At 42.0% G+C, this 27500-nt stretch overlaps 1 protein-coding gene across 1 annotated transcript; it reads left to right on the plus strand.

Annotated features, from left to right (window-relative positions):
* The first annotated feature begins 24345 nt into the window (after positions 1-24345).
* LOC133905767 (uncharacterized) lies at positions 24346-25404 on the plus strand. The gene has a single exon (XM_062347527.1). It carries the CDS (start codon positions 24429-24431, stop codon positions 25122-25124), a length of 696 nt encoding a protein of 231 aa, XP_062203511.1. The 5' UTR covers positions 24346-24428; the 3' UTR covers positions 25125-25404.
* The last annotated feature ends 2096 nt before the right edge of the window (positions 25405-27500 follow it).

Here is a 27500-nt window from a genome sequence, read left to right on the forward strand (position 1 = left end):
CATACGAGGCAGCCTAGCGTATGGGTAGCGATGGCAATAGGGCTGCACCCACTGGGGAATGCCAGACCAGACCCGCCCCCGCTGTCCAAAAATTATCCTGTCCCCATTCCTATCCCACCACACAGGGCCAGTTTTTCCCGTTCCCGTCCTTGTCCCCATGCGGGACGTTCACCTGATGGGTTCACCACCCCTGAGTGGAAAGGAGCAGAGCGAAGAACAAATGCTACTCAATAGACCAAATAATTGAGAAAAAGGATTGGTATGGATTCATGGCAACACATCAATTTAAGACCTTTGAAGGCACGACACGATATATGTCTATGGTGAAGCCATGGGGCGCCACAATGGAGCTCTCGCTCTGCTCCTGCTATACATGAGATGTGTTGCTACTGTTGGTGGCGGTTGGGTTGAGTGGGGATGTGGGGTTCTAGGGTTTAGTTCCTTTTATAAAGATTATGACATATTGGCTTGGACCTAGGCCAAATAACACAATTTGGGATAAGCATGGCTTAGCTGGGCCATATATATGCAGTGAGAACATATGAACTCAGGGCCCCAGTGGGTACCGGGGATGGGGGACTACGGAACGGACCCAAACTCAAACCCGCTCCACTCGATGGGTGACAATTTTACCATTAAGAGCCCCACGGGGATGAAAAGGGGTTCATACCTAGCCCCTAATAGATTAATTACCTACCAGGTAACGGACCCCATTGCTATCTCTACGCATAGTCATCGGTCCTTGTCTACACGCACCAGCACAACCATACGCACCACACGACACACAGGCGCAGCACCAATCCTTGGTGCACCGTCCGCACCACACTTCATTGTGACACCATCTTGTTCCTCTTCAGTGTCACGACCTCACGTATGTTCAGGCTTCCCTTGATGCACCTCGCCGTACACCAGTAACCTGATCTTCATGTGCACTGTTCTCTAGCTCGAATGTCCCATATGACATCCTTGATTATCTGAACTTCAGTTCCTTCCTGAATCTAGTTCTGATCCCGTCATCGACCACGTTCACCCTCAAGACACACCTGCACATAAACAAACCAAAAAATCATGTTTTTCCAAGCACAAATTCTTCTTAACTTGACTCAATGTCAGTTCTTGCAACACTACTCACACGAGTGTATTGCATCAATATCAAAACCATGACGACGCTACTATGAGCAGATCTAAGCAACACATGCACACCATCCTATGCAATTATGCTAAATCACTTTGCTATGCCAATTTTATTATTAAACTAATTTTTCATCATACATGATTTCACAATTTTACAGGAGGACGCAAGGCATTTTGAAGAACCTTGCAAGGAGGTAGAGAGGGTCGTGCATGTCAAGGAGCCGAACTTGTGGGTGGAGTCAGTAGGGAGTGGCAGCTTGAAGCTAGGATTCTGGTTTTCTGCTGCAGGGCTGCATGTTTTTTCTTTTAATAGTACAATACTATCAATGAGACGTTTAGTCTAATGTATTCAGAATTTTTTTAACAAAATCAATTTAGTATATTTTCCATTTATATATGTTCATAGACACATTACCAAAGTGTAGAATTGTTGGCATTGTGGTTTAATTTGTTGCCTCCATAAGTGCGGCTATTTATACGAATGATACGTGGAGTGTAAATGGATGACAATTGGAGAAGCTGCAATGGCCCATGTTCTGTTCATGACATCAGATTTCTTACGAGGATTGACAGCTCATAGTAGGTAGGGGATTTCAATGGTTCAAAGGGACAGTGAAACAAGCAAGAGTTGCCCCCATTATGAAAACAATGCATGGGGAAATTGGAATAAATTAGAAACACAATCTCAAGAATGGGTTATAAGCTTATTTGTATGTTCTTAAGTCACTACTACAAAAAGGGTCATCAATACCGGCTAAAAAATACTATCAGTAATGATTTTTGAACCGGCACTGATACTCCATGATTTTCAGTGCCGAATAATAAACCAACACTGATAATGAGTATCATTACCGGTCCATAACAATGAACCGACACTGACACTCAGATTATCAGTGCCGGTTCATTGTTATGGACTGGCACTAATACTCATTATCAATTTGTGGGATAAGCCAGCACTGATACAGAGACTATCAGTGCTAGCTTTTTGTCATGAGCCGACACTGATGGCTCCTCCCCCTATACAGAATCTAGCTGTTGCCGACAACATCACAAATAATGTCAAATATAGTAAGATAAACATGAATTCAAGTTTCACATGCATATATAATCATCTCAGCACATATAATCTCACATGCATACACAATTCATTCACATCTCATCTCATTCATACATACATAACCATGTTCTTTCACATGTTATTCACTAAAGTTCATAACTAAGACAAATATGCAACAAAAGGATAATAAGCAATGTCATTCAATTCTTCTTGTTAACTGAAGATCCTGAACTACATTTTTTTTCCTTGAGAAGAATCAGGTAATTAACTCCATGGCCTACGTGAAGGGACGGTGTCCGAACAGCACCATTTGAAAACATGGTACTGGTCGAACTCTAGAATGACTCTGTCATTGATGAACCTACAGGGAAATAGTTAGGTTAGTTTGTTTCCCTGTAGATATAATAGATGAATTCGAGATAAGATTAACATATTGTCAACTGCAAAGTCAATTAATAGATTATCAGGTTTGAACAATTTTTTACTAGCAGCAGGAAAATACATTTATTTTTCCTAGATATATAAAATGCACATGTTTTGTACCAAACAATAGAAGCAATTAAAAAAAGAAAGCTCAGATTTACAGCAAAATAACCAGACAAGCTGGGACTCGTAAACATAGCAGCATCTTTCTACTCTGACTGCACCTTGCTTAAGTAGATCCATCACCACTATTTCAATAGTCATAATTTCAATGATATAATCCGTTTGATCAAATTGTATCCCAATATGTGTGAGTTTGTAAGTAAATGATATCATGCCTACATCTGGCCACTATGCATTGCTTTTTTTTTTGTAAGTGTCACTAAACAGAGGGAAGTCTAAAAAATAAAATTGGACAAACAAATCGAGGAACCAATCTCACTCCAATCGCTGCAGAACACTAATGCCTCAATTTACTTTCAGCTATGTATGATATGGATTTTCCCTTGAGCTAGAGATAGGGAGAATAATTTTTAAGGGGATAAAGAACATAGAAGTTACAGTGCTTTATTCATAGATGGACTCAGAGCTACCACATCAACTGTCACAGCCCCAGCTAACTAGACTAGACCACACAATCTTAGCTAAGTTCAGAGAAGGGGAACAGGGGCACACCATGGGTCATCAGCGTTGCGGGAGAGGCAACAAGGCATCGGCATCGTGAGAGGGACAGTCGAGGCGTCGGTGTTGCGAGAGATGCAGCCTGGTTGTTAGGGAGGTGGGGCATCGAGGAGCCAGGGAGGTGGGTGGACGAGGTAAGCACACCTCATGGAGATAGGGCATCGAGGAGCTGGCTATTGAGGAGGACGACCGATAGATCTTGTAATATCAATGAGGGTCGATGTGGTGATTGGCGGTGTCCCTCGGCATGGTGTGGCATCCGGGAGGGTCGCAGATGGGGAGGGCGTTGAGGAGGCAAATGGCAGGGGAGGGTGTCGAGGTGGCCCGTGATTGGGGAGGACATTGAGGAGGTTGATGGTGGGGGAGGGCGTCAAGGAGGCAGACGGTGGGGGAGGGCATCAAGGAGGCAGATGGCGAGGGAGGGTGTTGAGGAGGCCGACGATAAGGGAGGGTGTCGAGGAGGCTAATGGCTGGGGAGGGCATCGAGGAGGCCCACGGGTGGGGAGGGCGTCGAGGAGATATGAGGTGCAACAGTGGTATCAGCATGGTGGGGAGCTATCAAGGAGATGTAAGGGGCATTGGCGGTGGCGTAGGGAAATGAATGGAGGAGGCTGCGACTAAGTCCTCAAATATATAGGTATAGAGCATCAATGGCGACTGTGGTCTACATCCGGCACTTATACCAACATCAATGCCAGTTGTAGAACCCAGCCGACACTGATTCTTGGACTATCAGTGCCACTTGTTCCTTGATCCGGTACTGATATTATTTTCCTTTTTTTACAAAACATTTTGTTCTATATTAGGGTTTATATTAGATCTATAGTATATGTAGTACTTAATCATTATTTTTTGACAAGAATTAATTTATTGTATATGTAGGTTTATAATTTAGAATGTTCTTACTTAATACATGTCCTTGATACAAATTATATCAAATCCTAAATTAATTATTACATCAAAACTACTTTCATGTAACGATTATAGCTTCATTATGATCGTGGCATATGTACATAGGTTCCTCAGTGTCATCAATGAGAGGCAGGTCGACATTCTCTCTGAAAGGATGCAGATCGTCGAATCGATTGTAGTCTTCTCATCGACGATATCCTCAACACTGGCAATCTTTATCCATCATGTGTCTACGTAACCAACTGCTGAAATTATCTCTGTGCTCTCTTACCATCTAATCCTCAGACTTTGTTGGATTTGTGGATCGTAGCATTTGCACATACATATGGACATACGGGCACACTACAATTGATTGTTGCAGAACTGTGAATGTGCTTAGGTGAATGAAACATAATCATTGGTATGGATTGTATTATGAACTAGCATCCATTTCCCCTTTAGCCTTCCCTAATGGCGAGATACATACTAACCAATTGCTTTCATACCCACGATGGTGAACTCAACGACCTCCTATGTTCCGCAGCCTTGGGCCATACAACCTTTCAGCCAACCTCGGTTACAAACATATTTCTTTAGAACTGAAATGAAACTTTTAAAAGGATATATCTGATGTAGAAACATGGGCCCAAGGTACTTTATCTCATTCACGATGTAAACAATGAGATAGGGCATTATGTCAAAAACTGATGGAGGGAAAATACTCTCAAGCTAGCCTATAGTATGGGTCACATCTTCCTGCAGCTTTGTTAGTTGGCTCGGATCGATACCCTTCTATGAAATTGCATTGAAAAATGAACACAACTTTATGATTGGGTTTTGGACCTTATCCGACAGAATATCTCTAATTGCAAGCAAGAAACTATATCATCATTGTGGGGTAAATCCGTGACAGTGATTCCAGGGTATGTTGGACAATGGGTGCATGGATGGTGTTTCATGGATTGGGTGTGTCTGTGTGTAGATGATGGATTCTGGGATACTAGGGATTATACAGGTTTGGGTCTCCCGGAGGATACCAACCCTACGTCATGTGTTTGTGTTATAGTAGATCTCACTTGGTTACAGACGATGTTCTAGCAGTTTGCCAAAATTGATCTATCTTGATTACAGACGGGGTCCTTATCTCTTTATATAGTAGGGAGAGGGAGAACTTACAAGCGGACCCTACACAGATGATCTCTGCTCATTCTAATATCTAACTCAACTCATCATTACGGAGTACCAGGCATGCCAACTTGCTTTGATGACATTGTATATCGTGCTGCCGTGCGTCGTCTTTGCTTAGACCGTAGAGCCTTATCTTGCTGCATTTAATGCGATAGGATGGAATGATGCCCTTCTGCACTGTCCCCACCCGCTTGCCTCTCCGCGCCGTCCCCGTCCACTTTCCTCTGCGTCGTTCCCGTCCACTTGCCTCTCTATGCCATCTCTGTCCACTTGCCCTGCTGGATGGCTGACAACACCCCATCTGTCATGCGGCACCACGCCGGCTTGTAAAGTATCACTCTATAACCTTTAATGCTACGGGGTAGGATAATGCCCCCTTGCACCGCCCACGACCTTTTCTGTCAGAGCCGGTGCCTGGTGAAGAGAAGCGTTCGGGCGAGTGTCCAATAAAGGCGCTTCGGATGGGTTACATCCAATCCAGTCCCATGACCAAGGGGGCTGGTCGTGGGTTTGTGTGAAGGCCTAGCGAGATTGGTCGCTGGAGGCCTTGCACTGGTCACGGTAACTCATCGACCAATTAGCATTTTAGGAGATGTTCCCCTGGCTGTTTGCACCCTTCGAGGGGCCTGTTAGCCAGAGTACCTCTTTACTTGATACACCGACAATCATCATGTGACAATCATGGGACTTCATGCCAACTCACTTCAAAATTTTCATGTTCACTAATCCCTTTACGTTGGAGGAGTAACCGGTCAGAACTTTGATTCCATACAAGCCACTGCACAGGCTGATCTTCTCTTCCTTGCTCAGGGTGTAGCAAGCCATGGGAAGTTTGTTTACTTCGTTGCCTAGGATTTTAGGATCCAGAATTTTTCTTAGCTTCATATCTTCTAGGTCCAACACTACATTGAGTGTTTCTTTTGTTTTCCCAAATATTTCTAGTACTGTATATTCTTCTCCACATGCATAACGTTGATTGCATGTCAGACCATCAAGTGCTTCCAATAAGGTAGGTTCCAAAAAATTGATCTTTTTTTAAACGTAGGAGTGAGTTTTCTAGCTTGGAATTTTATACCACCTTTCCCCTTTCCAAGGACAATTATAAGCTTCTTTACCATCTTATATACCTATTCCCCAGTGTGAACCGTCAAAGCTCGACAAGTCTCCACTGTCCTGTCAAAAGCTCTTTTATTCTTGCGGTATGGGTGATTTGGGCGTAGAAACCTATTATGACCCATGTAGACCATTTTCTTACAATTCTTCAGCCACAACCCCTTATTTCATCCAAGCACCATACACATCCATTGTAGCCTGTTAAAGTCTGTCCCGATAGATTAGCAAGAGTAGGTCAATCTTTGATTGTTACAAACAAAATTGCGTATAGGGTGAAATGCTCACATTTGTACTCATCCCACACCCGTACACCATCGTTCTATAGTACAAGGAGATCTTCAAACAATGGTTGGAGATACACATTGATATCATAGTCAGGTTAATTTGGCCCACTGATCAACAAAGTCATCATAATGAACTTCCGCTTCATACGCAGCTAAGATGGAAGGTTGTAGATACAGAGAGTCATGGGCAAAGTGCTATGACTATTGCTCATGTTGCTGAAAGGATTCGTCTCATCCATACTCAACTCGAACCTTATATTCCTCACTTCAGTTTTAAATTTCTTGTATTTTGTATCAAAGTTTCTCCATTGCATTCCATTAGTAGGGTGTCTAAGTATTTAGTCTTTCTTTCACCCTTTGGCATGTCATCTCATCAACTCGACATTTGCTTTGTTGGTAATATTAAACCATCTTAGCGAGGGTCTTTTATCCTTACTCTTCTCCCTTACATCATCGCTATCGATATCGTCAATGTTTCACTTGTACTATGATGCACTGCAAATGTGGCACACTTCCAAGTCTACATCCTCATTGCGATACAGCAAGCAGTCGTTTCAATATTCATGTATTTTCTCTACTTCCTACCCTAACAAGCAAACAATCGGCTTGGAGTGGTATATGTTTTTAGGCAACTCGTTACCCTTTGGAAGCAAGTCCCTCAAGAATCATAACTACTCGTTGAAGACCTTATCAGACCAACCATTGCTAGACTTCATTTGCAGCAATGTTAGCACAATATGCAGCTTGTTGTGCTCTTTCTTACATCTCAGGAATACCGGTGTTTTATAGTCCTCTACCATGCACTAGAACTTTTATGTTGCCTATCACTGGTGAAGTCTCCCTCCGTATTGCACAACATTTCATCTATGTCATCATTATCGGTGCCAACAAAAGTATCTTTGAATGCAGACATATTGATGTCTTCGTCAGCTGTCATATTGTTGCTTCCGTCTTCTTCAACTACAGGCTGCTCTTCATGCACAACCTCCTCATGTTCACCGTGCTCAGTCCAACGGATATAACCAGGGTTGAAACCCCACCAAAACAAGTATACACGGATCTGCTCTATGCCTGATAACTGCTTTTCATTCTTGCAATCAACGCACAGACATCATATATAGTGATCATCACATTTGTTTTTTGGCTTCCTGTACGCAGCAGCAGCCCTCAAAAAAGCCTCCACACAATGAAAGAACTCTAGGCCACAACGACTGCCTTATACATCCATGTTCAGTCCATCTGCAAATTTATGTTTATCATTAAATTTTTGCAATCATTAAAAAACCATTGAACTGATAACTATGCAATATTTCAGAATACACATCTAATTTATTGAATTACCTCGCATCTTGATTGCTCCATGTTAGATGGTCCATCACCTTCCCGTACTTGGCCTGGGTCGAAGGACCCACCTTTTAAATACTGTCACGTCTGCTTGTGATTAGAGGGTGCATATGCCATCCCTACAGCACAATATTCAAATTTAATATGTTGATCTATTTGTGATTTTTTTTCCAAATTCACTACTAGAAAATTGGAGAATGTTTTAATGTATTTAGATGTGATTTAAACATTTTTTTAAATGCATAATCACATACATTCAAATCTAGATCAATCAAGCAAATCGCAAATAAAATGTAGACCATCTCTATGTGCCCTACAATAGAAAATTGTAATTTTTACTCAATTAGAGCTCAATTGAAGCTCTAGCTCCTCCCAAAATTCATCACCATGGAGTAATCACATACTTTCAAACTTAGAGTAATCTAGCAAGTAAATCTAAGTAAAAATAAAATGTAGATCATCTTACTAACCTTAGAGCACCTTGGGCACGTAGATTCCTTCAAATTTTGTAGTCTCCAAGCGCAAGACTGAGCACAAATGGCGGGAACCAATCAGAATATAGCCCATCTCTGTTCTGTTCGAGCTTAGTAGAGAACCGACACTAATACTACACATTTATTAGTACCAGCTCGTAACATGAACCAGCACTAATACTAAGTATTAGTACCGGCTCATGGTTACCAGTCGACACTAAACTATCAGTGTCGGGTCGTGCCAAGAGCTGACACTAATACTCGGTATCAGTGTTGATTCAACCTGTTTCAATAATTGATTGAGGGCGGGATGCTAAAAATCGGTATTGATACTTTATCAATGTTAGTTCTGACCTAGCCGGTATTGATGATTCGGTGCGGATGGCCTATTTTATTGTAGTAAGTATGCAAAGATGCTAAATACAGCTTTTTGTGCCTTTGTATTTTATTTGGAACAAGCTAAAAATATGTGTACAAGCATGGTACACGTGTATGCATGCATTGTCCCAAAACCCATCGTGTCTTATTCGTAGCAATAGTTGTCAGAATATTCAACAAAAGTACAACTCCACCTTTAACCGTATGATATAATATGAAATCGTAGTACTTGGGCCTCTCTGAATTATGCAATATGTGTACCACGTAGAAAGTTTTCTTCGTTTGTAAGAGTTGAGGTTTTTTTTGGTGGATGGAGAATAAAGGGGGCGAAGCAAACCAAATATTCCGTCCTATATATGTCCACAATGGGATTTATTATTGAGATTGACATATATTGTCAGTTTTCAGAGGTTTATATTTGAAGAATTTAGAATATTATTTATTTGTGATAAAAGAGAATTAGTTTTTTCTATCTGATGAAATGATAAATGGGATCAAGGATTATATGTAGTTTGGAGAAGAAGCACTGGCTAGATATATGTTTTGCATGATAAATGAGGTGGTTTAATTAAATACTCAACATGTGTCAAACAAATAATAGGCATTATTGGATATACATATTGTCTCTTGGGTGTTGTAACGAATCAAGACATGTATGGAGTTCAGAATTAGTCCAAATCATTAAGCCATCATGAACCAAAATGTTTCAAAAATCAAGCAAGAAAAAGGCAATAATACTTTTGCATGTAAGTAATGCTGATGTGAGTACTATACAGTCCCAAAGCGGAAAGGATGGAAAGTAGAGCAGGAAGAGAATCTCCAAGAACACTAAATGTCCCTTTCGGTTATATGGATTGACACTAATGAGATTCCAAGCAATTATTGGTGACTGGATTTTAATAATATGGGTCCACTTTACCGAATGCATACCTGACTCAAAACTTAGACTTGCTTTAATTCCTCTATGTGACTACTGAATTGCATATGTGAGTCCGAATTGCCGGGATGTTCAACCCCTACCTATGTTATATGCAAATGAGGATGTAGGTCGATGTATTACAGAGTATTCACAAGTTTTTCCGGCTGTTGCTTTATCAAGTTGAACCAAGACGACAAGATGCAAGTTGTAGTAGCTTTCGTAGGTTGCCTGATGGTTATGCAGGTCGAGCTGAATTATATATGGTCTAGTTCCCTAGTTGGCTTCATGAGCGATGAGGAACCGATGTGAGAAGAAAAAAGACTAGCACTATAACTATCACTACTATATACATGATCATAATTGTCGGTTATTGAACCGACGTTAATTAAGTGACAGTAATAATTATAGATTATCATTACGAGCTAAAAAACCAATACTGATAATGAATATACTTATCACTGTTAGGTCAAGAATCAACACGAACCAGCAGTGATACAAAGTTGATTCTTAAGCTGATTCTGTCAATTGATATACTTATCATTACCGGTTTCAGCTACGAACCGGTAGTGATATTCATTCTAAGGAAAAAAAATTAAAATTCAAATAGACAGGCAGTAATGTAATCGAGCTTTATATTACTAATCTCTAGAATTACTGGTTTATATCACACTAATCTATAATTAGGTCACTAATAATTCCTAACTCCATCATTGTACACCAAAATCAAAAGATATGATCATGTGGTGACAGAAGAAGGCAGCAGTGGAGTGGCCAAAGCGGGAGATCGCTCGAGTGTGAAAGCAAGAGCGAGTGAGTAATCGAGTGAAATTTAAAGGCGTACAGGAGAAGCCGAGTAGGTAGGCATAGGAATTTATACGGTTTTAGGGCTATCACTGCCGGTTTATAAATACAACCAGCGGTGATAGCTATTATAACTGTCGGTTATTAAAGGCACATATTTTATGAATTAGTATCACTACTAGTTCATTTTAATAACTGGCAGTGATGTATCATTGTCTCTATCACTGTCAGTTCTTATTAGCTCAATTTTTTATGTGCGTCTTGAGCTTATAAACTACTGATTATTACTAAAGCGATAGTGAAAGCGGGCTTTTCTGTATTAGTGAATTAATCTTATTTTACTTAGACTTAAGTCAGAAGGATGTTTTGTCCGCCATGAACATGGTTCTTACATGTTAATCACTTAATAGATCATGCCACTAGACCAGCCTAATTCTCATTAATAGAGTTCCCATTTGAATCTCAACCCGATAGTACAAAAAAATCACATACACACGACTTGACCGCAAAATAAGCTTACTAGAGTCCCAGATCCCAACATACCCACTCCCTCAGACATAAGATATATATTGTGCCCTTCCTCACCAGTCACCATATTGGCTATCATAATTCTAACCCGACAAAATCCAGCTTTCACGACATCTGCAAAGCCCTCTTGGTATTACGGAACTCAAGCAATGAGAATATATATTCTCACGAAAATCCCGCATGAATGATAATGGATCATAGGAAGGATGCTTGCAACCACTCTCAGATCCTTCATGGTAAAAGAAAGAAAGGTCTTCGTAGCCGCAGTGAATACTACATATATACTGCTTGTCGTGCTTTCCGTGTAGCCTTGCTTTGCACCGATCTTTAGCACCCCCAGGAAGTACCATCTTCAAGAAAACTCAGTATCTTTTGGACATTCCAAGTGTCTTATTAGTTGTTACCAAGGTTGACGTTACCGAGCTCCGGTCGGTAACCGAAATCTCGCGATAACCGCGGTTACCGGTCAAAAATTCAAAAAAAAAATCTGAGAAAATTCATTCGGCAAAATTTGAATTTTTGCGAAAAAATCGAGTTTTTCCCCTCTCGATAACCGGTCAGTTTGGACCGGTTACCGACCGATTACCGAGCGTTTGCTCGATAAATCGAGCGGTTTGGGCGGTAACCGACAGGTCGAAAACCGACCGAATTGATGCGATAACCGATCGATTTTTAGCGATTACTGACATGTGTGGATGCATTATCAATAATTAAGTTGAAAAATCATAATAAACAAATAATTGACCACTAAATCATGGGGGAAAATAGTATATAACCATGATATATTTTTTAATATCATGTAAAATTTTGGCATGACCTTTGCTATTTTTTTAAGTTTCGAAGGCAATAAACAGATAGTAATAGCAATTCAAGCACGAACATATAATTATTGTTTCGAATATATGCGTATATTACATATGCAGCGCCTAAAATTAATAAATATATATGGAATTGTCATGACCTTCGAAAGTAAATTTGCATCGCCTTTAGAACCACCAGCTTGGGGGCCGATTACATTCGGCCATATTGTACTCATCGATGGACATTAGCATTAGCCGTCGTGTCGATAGCAACTCTGCTTTAAACTCAGCCCATGTTTGTCCTGTCCATGCAGAAATGGTTGACCATTATCCTTGCAAAGTGGCATAAAACTCAGGGTCTTGCCACTCATAGACCCACTGAATAGGAGGCTCTGAATGAGCATCGGGGGTAGGATAGTGGTACGGATACGATCCAGAACTACTCTCATTGCCATAGCTGCTGGAATAGCTCGCACTATCTTGTGATCCATCGTGGCCACCATGTATTATATGACTTGGTGAGGATGGAGCACCGTGGTCCTGATCTTGCGTGGCATGCGAAAACTGACTCTCACCAGTGAATTGCACAGGAGGAACGGCAGATATTTGGCCTGGATGAGCATACCACCCTGACCATCATCATCACCGCTGTCAGTCTTTGAGCTGCTGTCATTCGATTATTGGTAAGTTGGGCTCTTTGGGTCACTATTCGTGCTCTCATCGCTTTGCACTTGTCTTTTGCCCTTGCCCTTAGTCCTCTTTCTCTTCTTTCTTTGCGTCATTGGCTTCTTCCTCTTTCCCGTGTGTGTGTCACCAACCGCTGTAGCAGCCCATTATTGCAAGTTAGGTGTGTTCACTGTGTCTGTCACCAGGTGAGTAGGCAGGAGTACGTCGCTATCTGTGTCCTCCTCGTCAAGCTCAGGGGCTGCATTTGATCTCCCAGTATCCATCCAGTCCCGGAGCGGATTGTTATCCTCATTCAATGTGAGCTCCATAAGCCGCTGAAATAGATCATCATCAACAATTGACCTGATACCTGCATCCAAGTTGTTCTGTATTCTCAGGTTGTAGTTGACATACACCAACTTATGGAGCTTCTTGTAACTTAATCAGTTGCGAATTTTGGTGTGGATGAAAGCAAATGTACTCCAGTTCCTCTCACACCCACTAGATGATGCGCACTGTGACACTAGGCGTCTAGCAAGCATTGATAGTTTAGGTATAGACGAACGAAACATAGACCACCATTGCGCTGCAAGTAGGTATAGTGATATGAGGCTCAGAAAAGTAGGTAAAATGATGGATCAGATAGATATGTAAAAAAATTTGTACCCGGATGAGTCCTGCCGTCACAAGCCATCCGTGCAGCTAGAGGACCTGAGAATGTGAGAGACTTTGTCTGATACGTTTCAGCCTCAATAAGTGCTTCCGCGGCAGTAGTAACATCAGTCATCCTCTCAAATACCTCACGAAGATCTTCAAACAAGGTTGGACCTGTGCCATACGCGTAATGCGTGCGGGGGTTCAAAGCGGCCGCTGCAAGTTGATGATCAAAACATTAGTACTAAAAGCATTAGAAACACAAGCATTTGAAAAGTGGTAGGAGTGTATTACCGGCATTCATGTATGTCCCATTGGCTAGATGGTAGGAGTGTATTACCGGCATTCATGTATGTCCCATTGGCTAGATCATTCATTCTGCGATCGATAATTGCCATGTACTTATCCAAAGAATCCCTATCATTCCGATACAACGATTCGTACTCATGCTTCACAATGGTGTATCTCAGTAGCACCTCACTCAATGTTGGCACTTTGTCCTGATCTGCAAAACGGAGGAATGCATACAATAGCTGGACGGAATCGACAACCATTTTTAGATTGTCCCACCATGGTAAGCTGGATAGGCAACTATGTGCATATCTCCCAATATCAGAACTAATGTATCGAGACTGCTGGAGCTCACTAGATGCCATCCATTGCATGAACTTATCCTTTCGTCATAGAAAGCTATCAAGAAATAGGTAGTTAGTTCCAAATCTTGTGGCATTCCACCTCACCAACTCTCCACCAATTGCTGCCTTCATCATTTTATGTAGTTTCGAATGATTATACAACCATCATGATATAGCCCTTGCACTTTGGATGACAATGTCGTGTTCTCTAAAATCACCAACCGATTTTAACATTAAATTTATCGTGTGTGCCACACTAGGCTGCCACGCGATAGCAGGATATTCCCTTCTCAGAACCTGACATACCTTCTTGTAGTTGGACCCGTTATCAGTCACAATCTGTACAATATTTTGTGGGCCCAAATCAGTTACCACTGCTCTTATCTCCTGCATAAAAGAATGAACCAAATAAATATGCAAAAATTTAAATACTATGTTAGCAACTGAGAAAAATAATGTACCTTATTCAAATATTTTGCATCTTGACTGTAGCCGGTCGCATCAACAGACTTGTAAAAAAACATACGACTATTGCAATATAAGAGGAAATTAATAATACTCATGTGCGTCGGTCCCGTCCACGAATTGCATATTATAGTAACACCGTATTCTGGCCATTCTAGCTTCCACTTGTCAAATATTTTTTTAAAGCATTTTCGTTCTCGTCCAGATACTTACCATCTATATCCCGCCCTGTTGGAGATGGTACACCCTCGCCTGTTACAGAACAAATGATCAGACCTCAAAAAGAAAGAAGTATGACAATAATAAATTCATTACAAACTTAATCACTCACCCCATTTTTGTGTTTCTTTAACTGCAGCGATAAAGAATGCATCGTTCCCCCTTCTGCCAGGAATGCCTAAAGTGTGAAAAAATTTGGACCATGCCACACCAATAGCTTCCTTCGCTTTCTTTCCCTTAGCACTCCATGACCCGGTGTCAATCCTCAGTTGCACAGGGGATTTTGCTAAAGCAACATTGTAATCTCAGACACTTGGTGGTGGCTCCCTTGTTGACGATGCTCTCCTAAGCATCCTCTTTAACACAGAACCCTCTCTGTCAGTACCACTACCACCTCCATGCTCGTAGGACTCGCCTGCCCTCCTCCTAAACTCTTCCTCATCCCTCGATTGACCTATGGCACGCTACACCTGTTCCTCTTCCGTGTCCTCATTGTCGCTTGTCAAATCTACTTGAACTCTAGCTGATTCTTGCCTCCAAACCCTCTCGTCTGCCTTTCCCTTCCTCTTATCTCTTGCCCTATCCAGCTCACGTCTGAAATAATCGCGTACATCTGGAGGCACCCTATCACAGTGTACAACATTTGATCCGCGCCCTGCCAAATGTTCTTTTAACCTTGTGGCACCACCGCCTCTCTTCTCCTTATTGCAATAATTACACCTAAAACCCGGGGCCAAATTGTCCCCATGCTGCCACACCACATCTTTATCTGTCATCGATTAGTTTACAATTTCTCTGTAGGAAGAAGAAATCTCGAAGGTTAGCCTACTAATACATATGCCCACATGTGTTCAAATCGTTACTCAACTCAATTGAACAAAAATTATCAATGCTTACCCAACTAATAAACTTATTTGACCAAATATTAGCATCATATACACCTAAATAGCCGATTATGTAGCACGAATATTACCATCATTCACATGTACATGGACAATTCAATGTAATAAGGTCTATAACTCAACGAATCAACCGAACTCATCACCGAACAATGCATTTTACACAAAAAAAACTACTACACAGTTCACAACCGAACTAATAACGCGATGCATCGTCGAAATAACACGAAATCTGTCACTACCGACCGTGTTACAACGATTACCGACCGTTAAAATGACAAAATCGCGCTAACTGCAGCGGTTACCGAGGAGGTCGAAGTGGTTACCGAGCATGAGGCGTTGCTTGCCGATGAGCTGGGACCGCCGGTCGGTTACCGAATAAATACGGTCGGTAACCGAGCAGATGATGGCGATAACCGACGCTTGAGCACCGGATTTGCACCGAACTTCGGCGGATTGGCTCGGGAAGTCGCCGGCGCTGCTCGTGGAGCTTCTGGATTTGCGGTGGGGAAAGTGTAGCGCTGCCAGGACGCTCCAATCCGATGCCACCTTATCCACTTGCCGTGGGCTGCAAATGGACCGTAGTTGACTGTTCATTCGGCCCAGAACAGAAACGAGCCCATTACAAATATATCTGAAGTTTGCCCATCAATTTGGATGTCCAAACGATATTTGTTTCAAGTTTGGTTTTCACAGATACTCTTGAAATTATCTCTAGTTGTTTATCAGATTTTTTTGGATTTTTTGTTTTTTTAAAATCGGTTTGAATTTTTTGAATTCAAATTCGGTAACCGATCGATTTTTGAAACCGAGCCGCAGCGAGAAGGTCGGTAACCGTGATTTTTGGGTGGTTACCGTCGCATTTTTGAACCGTGGTTGTTACTACATACTGTAGCTTTCACTAGCACTGAAGCATGCATTCAAGTTGAACACAACTTAAGTTGGACAATCTCCTCACTGCATGCATGAAATTCCATTGGACCTCACACCTAAAGGTTCTCCTCTTCTTTTTCTTTGCACTTAATATTAACTTCAGTGTTGAACGAAAAGTACTACTATAGAAAGGCTCATCAGTACCGGTTTTTGAACCGACAATAATTACTTGGTACTGATAGTCCATGACTATTAGTGTCGGTTTGTAAAACGGCATTGATAATTAGTATCAGTGCCGGTCCACGGTTCTCTATTGAATATTAATCTTGTTTTGGTGTCTTTAGGTAAGTTAAGTATTTAGTAAAGGCAAGTCAGATGCATGCACATAGAAAGCTAGAATAGTTTTGGTTGGCCAGTTACTGTATACGTACTCGTATAGAAGGTCTACGAGTCCGTGGGATACACGGCAGCTGATCAAGTCTGAGTTGTATGCTTGCATGTGTCCAGGTCGTAGAGTTCGAGTTGGAGTCTGTATGCTTATATGGCGAAGTACACGTGCAGGTGCACGGAGTCCAGATCATATACAAGTCGGAGATGATGGCTTGTATGTTTGGCCGGTCATGTACTCAGGGCCTATATAAGCAAGGACATGTAATAGGAGGTTAGATTCATTAGGGAGAAAAGTTCAAAGTACTCAGTTAAGTATTCGGTGAGCCCGGATCTCCTCGGGGTGTCGAATCATGGAAAGCTCAAAGTATTTGGTTAGGTACTCAGCGAGTTTGGATCTATGATTGGGTCGAGGAAAGCTCGAAGTACTTAGTTAAGTACTCAGCGAGCTTGGATCTCAGATCTAGACTTCGAAAGAAATAGAAGAGAAGAAAAGGCTAAGCTGTCGCGCCCTCAGAAATTTTGTTTGTTCTTGTGTTCTCTCGTCGAGTTTGGGTTGACGGATCATCCATCTTGCTTCTCGCCGGGTTGTTCGTGTGGTCGTGGCACTCACCTAGTCGGACAAGGTGATCGACCACGTACCCGGAAGATCATGTGGTCGCTGGCGGATCATGTGGTTGTGCACGTACTGGTCGTGTGACTGCTTGCTCGTGTGAGCTGGTCGCCTGATTTGCTCGTGGGAGCTGGTCGTGTTTGGTCCTGGGAGTCACCAAATCCAACATTCTCAACCGGCACTAAAAAGTTTCTCGCAGCCAAAAAAATAAACGAGCCGACTCGATTTCAATCTGGCTCGGCTGTCACCACCGCCGCCGCTGCCCTGATCTGACGAGTTGCCGACCGATTTGCATAATGGAACTAAAAACACACAAATGCCATACAGATCGCATCCATCCACACTAGTAGAAGAACAAGAACATGTACATCCACATGAACACACAAGAATATATACTCAAATCCCATACATCCACACTAGCACAAGAAGAAGAACATCCACAAGAACACACAAGAATATGTACACAGATCGCATACATCCACAAGAACACATAAGAACATGTACTCGCAATTTTATTCTCTAAACACTGTCATACAAATCGCATACATCCACACTAGCACACACATCATAGGACATCACGCATGCCTCACCGATGCTTTCTGGCTCAGATCCGGCGACTTTGCGGTGCCAGGAGGTCAATTGGCGACGAAGTGTGAGCAACAGCGACACTCAGCACTCGTGAGCAGCCGGGCCAACGTGGGGACGGTGGGGATCTACTGTGCGCAAAACATGGAGTAAGAGCCAGTGAGTCTCACCATGTGCGGGAATCAAACGGAGGAGTGGTAGGGAGGCGGGTCGATGGCACGGCGGTGGAGAGGAGCGGAGGGTTGGCCGGACTTGGAGAACACGTCGTTGCCAAGCTCGATTCGCTCAGGGAAACGCTGGAATCGGGATGGAGATGGATCAAAGAAGCTCTACTCGTTCTGCCACTTGCTTCTAGGCACCGGCCTTGATCCTGCCGCCCCCGCGCCGAATCCCACCACCCCCGCGCTAGATCTTGCCGCCCCCACACGAGGATGCCGACGAGGAGGACAAGGAGGGTGGTGAGGGGGAAGGAGAGGAGGGGCCGAGGGGGAGGAGGCAAGGAGGCTGACGAGCTCGAGGGGGTGAGGAGGCCGAGATGTGCGGCGAGAGAGAGACGGAGAGATAAGTGTGTGTGAGAGAGAGAGACGTGAGCGTGTGAGAGAGAGCGTGAGAGAGATAGAGCCAGATGCGACCCTAAATGAATCTAATAAAATTTCAAGTTCGGTTCCCCCTTCAATGCCGGTTCAGAATAAAAGCCCAGTACTGATACTATCAGTATCAGTTTTTTATATAAGCCGATACTAATAATACTTATCAGTGCCGATTTGTATCTAAATAGATAGATTTTTGTCTGATTATGTTACAAACTGGCACTGATACACTATCAGTGTTGGTTTTGGCCTAACCAAAACTGATGAGCCGGTACGGATAAACTTTTTTTGGTAGTGAAGTGATATTCATTTTGCTTTTCTAAACTAAGAAAGGGAAGGGAAATTCCGTTCTTATATGGGCATGTATCCATGTGGCAGAACAACACCTTTATTGGCCTGCATCCATGTGTATCAACATGATGGATTTGTTAATTTTTTTAAAATACCAACTGAAGATCCGAGGGTTGAGAAAGAAGCACCGAGCCTGACACTAGTTTAGGAAAGGACTAGATCTGAGCAACAAAAACAACCACTGGGCCTGACAGTAGAGGAGCATTAACGACTGTTGTCAGATATGTCGATGAATATAAATCATTCTCAGTTTTCCTTTGACCAAACGATGTAATTTTACACTATACATTCCTCCTTTTTTTTCTTTCATTGAAATAACCTAACATGTACATTACTTTGAGTAAATTTCAAAGAACCACACTTTTGTGCTTTAAGTGTAACACCCTGGATCACAAAACTACACTTTCCTGAACCCATTTCAACAAACAATACTTGTGTATTGTGAAATAAGGACATAAAGTGTACTTTTGCGGTAACTTAGGCCTCATACTCTATTATTTTTGTTTTGTGCCACTACGTGAAGAAAAAGACTTTAGTGATGGGTGGTAACTAGCATTAGTGACGGTCTCGTACCTATTACGTTGAACGCGTTACTGATGAGTCGTCATTAGTGACGGATCTTAACCTATCACTTATGAAGTCATAGGTAACAGGTAATGACGGGCTAGGATGACTGATAAGTCATCATTAGTGACAGGTCACAACTACAATCCGTCACTATTATCATCAGTGACAGGTCATATTACAACTTACCGCTAATTTTGTGTCTCTTTTATTTGTTTTTCATGCAGTGTGCAGAGCAGACCTGTCACAAGTAATGTTGAAGATGAAACTGTTCAAATGGCATGGCTGCTTTCAAGTATTGTTTTGAGGTACATATTCTTAGCAGAAAGGCCATTGTAGACTAATCCTAGTGATCATGATTGAGATCACTTGCATTTTCACGTGTTGCTTATGCCAATAAAATTAAAAATTTCATGTACACTATAATTTGTACTAGACTAGATTTAGCTCATACAGTTAGTGTGGTTGACAAATTTATGCATAATTCTGGTAAAAAACATTGGAATGTTATTTAGTGCATTCTTCGTTATTTGAAAGGTACTTCTTATTTTGGCTTGATATTTGATAAGAATAAGGTGAAGATAAATAATATTACTGGGTTTGTTGACTCTGATTATACTGATGATCTTGATAAATGAAGGTCTATTCCTAGATATATCTTCTCTCTGTGTGGTTCAGCTGTCAGTTGGAAAGCTTTCTTCAGTCTGTTAATATTCTTTCTACTACAGAAGCAGAATATATTTCAGCTATTGAAGGTGTCAAGGAAGCTATTTGGTTGTGAGATCCAGTTTCTGAACTTAGTATTCCATAGGATATTAATAATGTTTATTGTGATAGCTAGAGTACTATTTGTTTGATGAAGAATGATATGTTTCATGTCAAGACCAAATATATTAATATCAAGCACCACTTTATTCGTGATATTGTTGCCTAAGAGTAAGTTATTACGGGAAAGATACATACTAAAAATAGTCCCGCAGATATGCTTATCAAGTCGCTCTCTAATACTAAGTTCAAGCATTGTTTGAACTTAGTTGGTATTAGTGATGCTTAGTAGCGTTTTGAGGTTTCGGAGACAATTTCTTCGTAAGCATATTTTGTACGAATTTTGAGTTAAAGAAAGGATTGTTGGATAATATATGTTTTTAGTGTTACGCAAATTATTGGATAGTCAGAATTAGGCAACAACAAAAGATTACTCAAAAAAATTATAGCCGACCAGATAGTGAGAAGTTGGAGACTTGTCGCAAAGATGAGAGTGCTGTTAGAAGATGTAGAGAAGCATTAAAGGCCGAAGTTGACAATGCATATAACAAATTTTCATTTAAAAAGTATGTACGCTCATTTAGTTCAAACAAAGTAGATGTTTATGTAACTTTCTTTTTTGAGCCCTTACATATTTCCATCAATTCATTAATATTCTATTTATGCAAGCCAAGTGATACACAGATACATGATGCTTATACCGTCTGTAACACTAATAAGAAAAATTCGAAACATTTCACGCGTATTATAATATTGATTCAAGATAGTACCACGCAGGATAAGGCGTAAGCCCTGTAATCATCTGTCTCCTTTAACCCTCAGAACCCTCTGCTCCATTGCCTCTGCGCCACGAACCCCCTCTACTGCAGCTCCCACAGCCCGGCATTGTCACAGATGCCGGTGTTGGAACCACGGCGACCCGCACCTCCCGACCACCATATGACTACCGGGCAGCTGTGGCACTGTTGCCTCCTCTCAGCCCACCTCTATGGCTCTAACCCATCGGGCGTTGGAGCCCTAGCACCGCATGATCAATGTATATATCTATGCGTCCTATCGTAGCGGGGCAAGGTAACACCTTTGACTACCCTGCATTCGCAGAGGCGCTTCGCTAACACCTTTGACTACCCTGCATTCGCAGAGGCGCTTCAGTACTGTAGCTACAGTACTTGATATGTAGGCCTACCGTTTGAGTCTTTTTTTTTTTTACCACCATCATCTAGTACAAAACGGATGGTAAAAAAACCGACGTCCATAGTTACAGTATACAGCAAAAAAACTACTTAGAATCTTTCGCACGAGGGCAGCCCCTTCCTCTTCCACGCCGTCGTCGCTGCTAATCCTAGCCACTGTTGTAGCCAGAGCCGACCATCCTCCTGTTCGCGGCTTGGGAAGCAGCACATAACTCACCGTTGACACGGTTGACAGTTGAGATGGAGGCAACGAGGGCAGGACGTTGTGGGAAAGAAAAGGAAAAAAAAGCTGGATGCCGCAAGCACATAACTCGCCGACAGTGACGAAATGCACAGACACACGGCACGTAGGCCACAACGTCATAAAGGCCAGCATCATAGAAAACACACCGTCAGAGAAGCCGACGCTTTTCGTTATCGTCCCGCAGCCCACCAAAGATCCATATCTACACCACCACGACCTCACACAAACAAGACGTCCACCTGCACCATCCAGCCGCGCCTCCATCCTGACCCGTGGGCCTCGTCACCGCACAGCCGAGGAGCCACTTCCTTGAAGAGACCACCGGCAAGAGCCACCTAGATCCAGCGACCCCAGCGGATCTGTAGCTCTTTGCATCGTGCTCCACCGCGTAGGCGTGGATGACCCCACCGTGATCGAAGTCACCGTAGATCTAGGCTAGCTCCTCGCCGGCTGCAATGCGGGCTACCAGCGCTTGGACCCTGCCAAGATTCACGCGCGGAGGTCACAGCTTCTTCTCCGATGTCGTCGTCGCCGCCTGCAGTGCACACGGCGAGCTCGACACCACGCCGCCTCGCCGGATCCTCCGACCAGAGAAAGAAAGAGAGGAATGAGGGAGTGAAGGTGGCTGCAACGGTATGTATTGTTGTAGAAATATAGGGTCTTTTTTGCAAACCTTAGATTATATAAGGTAATACTTCCTTTGTCAATTTTGCAACAAAGTCCCTAATTTCTCGAAAATTATGAAAAAGAGGCAGCTTTGTGAACAGGCCCCTGGAATTTCAAAAAATAAAAAATTAAAGCGCCATGTTTGCATAACAAAGCTCGTATTATCTATAAATTAAACTAAATCCATATTATTAGAATTAAGTCCATCTCTTACATTACTAAAAAGTCTGTATAATATTATCTCCTTTGCTCTGACGAAACACTAAAGTCACATGGCCACGCGTACCGTGCTAATCGGCCTAGTTTGCCTCTGCCGGATCCGAGGTGAGCTGTGGTTTACTTCGATAGGTGCATATAAAAAGGGATGCATTCTCTCTATCCATCCAAAACAAATAAGTTGCTGACAGGAAACTTCCTGCCCTTCTTTTTTAAGCCATTGCAGAGTAGGTCTAGTGATCAAGGACATGGATTGCACCATTCATGATGGTTGGTTGCGTGGTTCACGTCACTTTTGCTCGCTGGAAGCATGTCGATCAACAAGGTAGATTTTTTATGATGAATCTGTGACTAGCTGTGTAGTTTATATCACCTATATCTCAGCGTGGCTTGGTGACTTGAATCATTACCTTCCATGCATGATCCTATCCAGCTGTGTCCATGTCTATCAAGTTTCAACAGAACAAGCTAGAGCACGAGTTGTCCAATTGCAAACAGCTGTAATATCTCGGCATCCTAATGTGCCTACCAAGGAAAATATCCCGGCCGTCATTCATATTTACAGTAAGCAGAAATTGTGGAATTAGGATATTTCAGACAAAATTATCTGAAACAGAATATATTGGAATTTCTTGGAAGAAAATAAATAGACAAATATAAAAATAGTGGGATTCAAACGAGTGTCCTATTTCCCGCAACAAGAAACACCGCAGAAGGAAGAACTTTTTATCCTAGATTGGACGGTTGCCAGTTGGTTACATTTAACGTTCAAATTTAAAAGCGAGATTCACAAGTTTTTCGATCCTTATCTCAAAGTTGCAAGTATCAAATCCAGTTATCGATCTGTAACATTTTCCCTGGTGCGTATGCAAATTAATCTTAAACTTATCCAATCAGATATGCTGATGTTCAAAAAATTTCCAACAACTCCCATGCACACATCTATTTGCAAATTGTGCAGATGCAATATTGTTATTGATGGGGCAAACAATATCTTCCAATGTATTCTAGCAGCAGTCCTCAGTCGTAGATTGTGAATCGGTTGGTATCGCTGTTAAAGTGGATCAGAATACATGCATGGGAGGAGCAATCGAAGATTGGCAATATTCCAGCTACCAACTATCCATAGTCTCTTCACTTTATCTTATCAGTAGCATGCATTCGAGGCTCTAGCGATGGGACTCTTTACTAGTTACTAGATTAGCTCACAACCAACGTCTATGAAATTGTTGGCGCGTCTACACATATACAAACAATCCGGCCAACTGGATGTATGAAAAATAATAAAACAGATCATAATACTGAATGTTTTTTTTCAAGGACGAAATACTGTAAAAATTTACTAATAAACATAACTTCCATGATCTGTATAAAGTAACTTTGTCTAATACCATGAGTTGGTGCCAAATGGCCCCTGCGAGGTGAAAGTAAGGCAGACTGATGCCAATTTGCTACGTGTTTCTTCAGAAGCTTAATGAAAATTGGAGGGTGGGTACAGCCACATCCAGAGGCATGGTGTAGCCACAGAATGACTGCTTGCATTGATCCCAGAACCTGAAGGCTACAAGCTAGAAGTAGAAGCCATCACATCCTATCGGGCATCACTTTCGCCAAAGCAGACAAAGAGCACACGGAAAAGAGGTACCCATTTTCTGAGAGGGAATAACTTAACCGGTGAGGAATTCCAAGTTTCTAACACCTCCACTGCTATAAATACACCCTCGGCCACAGCTTGTTGTATGTTCTTATGTGTGCCTCCCTATCTTCATATAAACTTTGCAGCTTTAGATTACACAAACTGCATCCCTACAAGTGCCGTGAGCCTTGGCATGGACGTCCAAAGCTGCGTAAAGGCCACTCTTCTTGCCCTAACCATCCTCTGCATGGTTACTTGGTTGCCCCACATGTATTCCTACTTAAGGGCCTTCTTCCTGGAGACCCTCCCTTCCGTCGTCTCGGCTGTCGTCGCACCGAAGTGCCTCTTCGTCTTCTCCAACATCATCGTCGTCTTCCTTGTCGGCGAGTCGAAGGTCTCACGGAGGAGCAGTGGGCCGCTGAACACTACTGATGACAACGCTGCTGCAACTGCAAGGGGAGAGGGATATGTGCTGCATGATGGGCAGGACAAGGAGGAAGTGGTGCTGGAGGACTTGCTTCCTATGATCACCGGAGAGAGCAAACAAGAACAAGAAGACAACATGTTGATGGTAGTAGAAGAAGAGCAGGATACATCAGCAGTACATGAAGGTGTGCACATGGATCAAAGTGAGGAGGAACGTAGTCATTTAATTGTCCATGAGCTAGATGAAATGCAGGGAGAACTGGAAGAAGAGGGTGGGATACTTGAGTTAGCACTAGGAGAAGAGGTGAGTGGAGATGTGAAACAAGAGTGCGCGGCGGCGGAGGAGTTGGAGGAGATGAACCTGCCACCAGCCGACGAACTGAACCGTCGTGTGGAGGACTTCATCGCAAGGTTCAACATGGAGAGGCAGCTAGAGGCAAGGATGCTCGTGTGCTGCTGCTGAGCAGTTCTTATGATGTTTTGGACAGGGGTGGATCCAGGAAATTTATGTGCCGGTGTCCTCAAGTAATAACCGTGCTAGAATCACGGGGCCATTAGCTACAAAGTTAGTGTTACAAGGGTGTTTGCAAAAAATCATCGGGATCACACGACTCCGGTGATTGTATAACAGCTCTGCCCCTGGGTTTTGGTGTTAACCGTTAGGAATCTCTTATGTACAAAAGAAGTTACATCAATGTAAATGAGTAAAGTATTTTAGAATGAAGTGCGCAACGTTTTTGATATGTTCTTCTATTTATTTTCCTATGTTCATTTAATTTCTTTGTGTAAGTCCGGGACCATCCGCATCTTTTTTTCCTGGATTTGCTAACTACTTCAGTTTTTACTTGTTAGTAGTTTACAGTTCATGAATGCATATATGATAGGTCCTGCAATATTATTCAACTTGAACTAATTTAGTTTACCCATTCATGACTAATAAAGAGGATAAAAGCCAATATTCTACTTGCCGGTCTCTACAATACTTCTTTGTACTAAAAAAAAGCTTCTCTGCTCTAAGAAAAGAAAAAATAAAGATGCTTTGCTACCGCTTTAACACCCCAGGCGTCATAAACGAACTTTAATGGGCGAAACGTTACTCCAGGTGACCTGTTATTACGTTGTTGAGATAAGCATTATCCAACACAAATTATATCTTACAGAACCCTCAGGCTACTTGAAGTTTTGAACGAACATACTTGAAGTTTCCATGGCAGGTTCCAAGATTCTCCCATCTGCTTTTCTTTGCATCTAAGGAAGGAACTTCGGTGGTACTGTTGCACGGTTCTTCTTCTTTAACGTGATAGAGAGACATCTCGCTTTATGCTCCTCAAAAAGAGTGAGAATATTTTCCATAGCTGATAACAACCACGTGTTGCTACCAAAGAACTGCTAGTTTTTTCAATTATGTTCCGTTATGCAGGTGAAATGAAGCAAAAGCCATTGCGATAGATACATGTATAAATTCTTCTTTGTTCGTGTAATTAGACTTCACCAAGGTAATTAGTCTTGAATGCCGATGCAATGAAACGTGCAAACATACAATCTGGCTCAAATAAAACTGGCAGATGCATGATAGGGAGATGATGATCAAATGGGGATTGCATTGTATGCACAGTATGTGCGTGCTGGAGCGGTCGCCGTTTCCATCACACGTAATTCACACATCAGAAACATTGGTACCTGAACAGCTCGAGAGCCAGATATCTCGCATTAGCTGTCAGTTTGCTTTCACAAGTGTTGCTTGGGAAATGAATAGATTACACATACGATTCGTAGCAATTTTATTCCTATAATGCGAAGCATACATTAGTTAATCCTATTCCACGCACATCCTAAGTGCATCCTCATATTTTATAATGGGTGCACGTACGTGATCTATTATCTAATATTAAGTATGAAAAATGTGTGGGTCCAAAAAAATAGTATGGAAAAAATGTTGTTTATGCAAAAAATAATATCCTCTAAGACTACAAGCCGGGCTAGAGGCATTAGCTGAAGAAAAGCAAATTAGCAATATTCTCTGTACCAACCATCGATAAGGCTATCTCTATTACTAGATCCATAGGGTGCCCCGGCCCATAGTGATGAAAAGACAATTCGGTATAGCTTTCGCTGTTTGCGGTACCTAACAGAGTATTAGCGTGTCCGAAGTTATGCTTGACTACCTTGCTACTACACCCTACTAGGAAGAACCCAAGAGAAAAACCATTCGGCTTTTTCTGTGAAAGGATAATATATTATATTTCACTACTCTTAATTTGTATGGTCTTTTAGGATATATGGATATTCTAAATTGCAGTTTATGGTCACATTGTAACTATTCTGGTGTAAATTGCAGTTTAGGTACTTCATGTGACCGGGCGCAACAATCAACCAAGGTAAAGTGAACACACTCATGTCATTCGATATTTTCTAATTAGTTGAATTTTGCACTTTTTAGCACACATTTATGCAGGTGTGTGGGCTGAGTTTTTTTTATAGACTGATACATATATTAATTAAGTTGAAAACATAGTACAGAGGTGAGGGAATAGCTCGCACGAGTACAGTGCTCTTCAATACAGAAAAAAATACACTAATGCCACTGGGGACACCTAATTCATCAGTTTGCACTATAAAAAACTATTTTTCATGACACTTAGGATAATTTTCTACAGACGATTTATTTGAAAAATCGTCTGAATAATTGGCAAGGGTTTCCTGCGGTTACAGACCGTCTGTGATAATAGATTATTATCACAGGTGCTTCATATAAGGAACCGCCTGTAAAAATGATCATTTCCACAGACGGTTCCTTACGTAAACCGCCTCTGGAAATAACCATCCATTAAAAAATTTA

The sequence above is a fragment of the Phragmites australis genome, chromosome 23, assembly GCF_958298935.1.
Source record: "Phragmites australis chromosome 23, lpPhrAust1.1, whole genome shotgun sequence".
In the NCBI taxonomy this organism is placed as follows: Eukaryota; Viridiplantae; Streptophyta; class Magnoliopsida; order Poales; family Poaceae; genus Phragmites; species Phragmites australis.

What these genes read in the sequence shown, in the direction of transcription:
- LOC133905767 (XM_062347527.1), top strand. Translation starts at nt 24,429, where the DNA reads ATGGACGTCCAAAGCTGCGTAAAGGCCACTCTTCTTGCCCTAACCATC.